At 60.5% G+C, this 1,614-nt stretch overlaps 1 protein-coding gene across 1 annotated transcript; it reads right to left on the minus strand.

Annotated features, from left to right (window-relative positions):
- Nucleotides 1-627: 627 nt before the first annotated feature.
- On the minus strand, nt 628-1,328 carry LOC123395981 (putative ripening-related protein 2). The gene has a single exon (XM_045091004.1). It carries the CDS (start codon nt 1,283-1,285, stop codon nt 746-748), a length of 540 nt encoding a protein of 179 aa, XP_044946939.1. The 5' UTR covers nt 1,286-1,328; the 3' UTR covers nt 628-745.
- Between the last annotated feature and the right edge of the window lie 286 nt (nt 1,329-1,614).

The following is a 1,614-nucleotide window of genomic DNA, read 5'->3' on the forward strand; positions in this document are numbered from 1 at the left end:
AAATCTGAAACTCTTTAGTCCCGGTCCGTGTAACGAACCGGGACTAAAGGGCCTGCCCCTGGGGCGATACGAGGCGCCCACGTGGAGCGCCTTTAGTCTCGGCTTGTAACAGGACCGAGACTAAAGGTTAGGCCTTTAGTCCTGCCCCTTTAGTCCCGGTTGGTGAACCGGGACTAAAGCCCCTTACGGGCCGGGGTTAAAGGCCCCGTCCCCACTAGTGTGGCGGGCGACGTGGGAGTGGGCGGCGTTGCTGGGCGGATGAGGAGGATGGCAGAGTCGCCACAAAAATGGGGGACGGCGTCGGCGACGAAGGAGGCGGGCGAGGCTTAGATGTGGGGAGGCCAAATGTGCCTCTGACAAGCGGGCCCGGAGGAAGAGAAGGCGAGCCTACGCGCGTCCGTCGCGTGTCCGCCCCGACGCAAATCCGGCTCCAGAATGAACCGGAAATGAGTCGCCCGCGGACGAAAACCGGACGCGCGTCCGTTTGGGTCGGCGTTTTGAACCGCCTTTTGTGTCTGTGCCGATCCAAACGAACGGCGATGGATGAAATGGGTCGTCCCATTAAAGTTGCTTGTATTTTCTACCATTGCAATCAAGGGGCGTTTTTGCTAGCGACAAAAAAAGACGTGGGTTCGGATGTGCACTTTTATTCGTCCGTACACCTTACATCTTTATTTTTATTTTGAGGGGGCATACACCTTACATTAGCTAGTTGCACTTGCACCGGCGGCCACGCAGTTCATGCTCATGCATCCGACCAAGTGACGTTGTACTCGCCGACCTCCTCCCCGGTGATGCCCAGAGCATCCCAGACGGCCTGGGAGGCGTCGACGACGTTGTTGCGGCACGGCGGCTGGTAGCCGTGCTCGCGGTCGCACCCGTTGAGGGTGTCGCACTCGTCGACGACCTTGGCAAGCACGGACCTGCCGTTGGCTCGGATCCGTACGTTGTTGCCGCAGCGGGAGCCCCCGCTGTACCACCCCGTGGACAGCGCCACCACGCGCTCTGAGTTGTGGTGGAACTTGCCGTCGCACTCCGACGGGTCCCCGCCTTCGCCGCCCTCGTCAAAGTTGTTGAGCGTCATGACCGCACGAGTGGAGGAGGAGACCGGCGGCGAGCACCTGTACGTCGGGTACGCCTGCCCGGCCTTGCAGCAGTCTTGGCACGAGTGGCCCCGGCTCGGCCGGAGCGAGCCGCTCGGCTCGCAGCCAGCGCCGGCGGCGGCGAGCAGCAGGTGGCTCGCCGCCAGCGCGAGCAGCAGGAGGCGGCCGGTGGACCTCAGCATCTCTGTGAAGTTTTGATGGCCGATGGACGGGTGTGAGTCGTGACTCGTGGGAGTCTGCAGTGGCCGGCTCTCTCTATATATAGGCAGGGCAGCGGCGGCGGCATGCGTGTTGGTTCGGTGCTCGTGCTCCCGTGTTTGTTTACGGCTCGTATTTTGTGCCCCGTGTGATCTTGCATGTGCTGGAAGGAAAATGCCTCAAAAGTCAAGCAAGGCGGCGAAGGAATGAGGACAGGACAGTAGTCAGGCAGTGTTTGTTTCTTTAGGCCATGTACAACGCTATACAGTCAGTTTGTGATGAAAGCCGGAAATAAATGACGTGGGGAAGAGAG

The sequence above is a fragment of the Hordeum vulgare genome, chromosome 5H (assembly GCF_904849725.1).
Source record: "Hordeum vulgare subsp. vulgare chromosome 5H, MorexV3_pseudomolecules_assembly, whole genome shotgun sequence".
Taxonomy (NCBI): Eukaryota; Viridiplantae; Streptophyta; class Magnoliopsida; order Poales; family Poaceae; genus Hordeum; species Hordeum vulgare.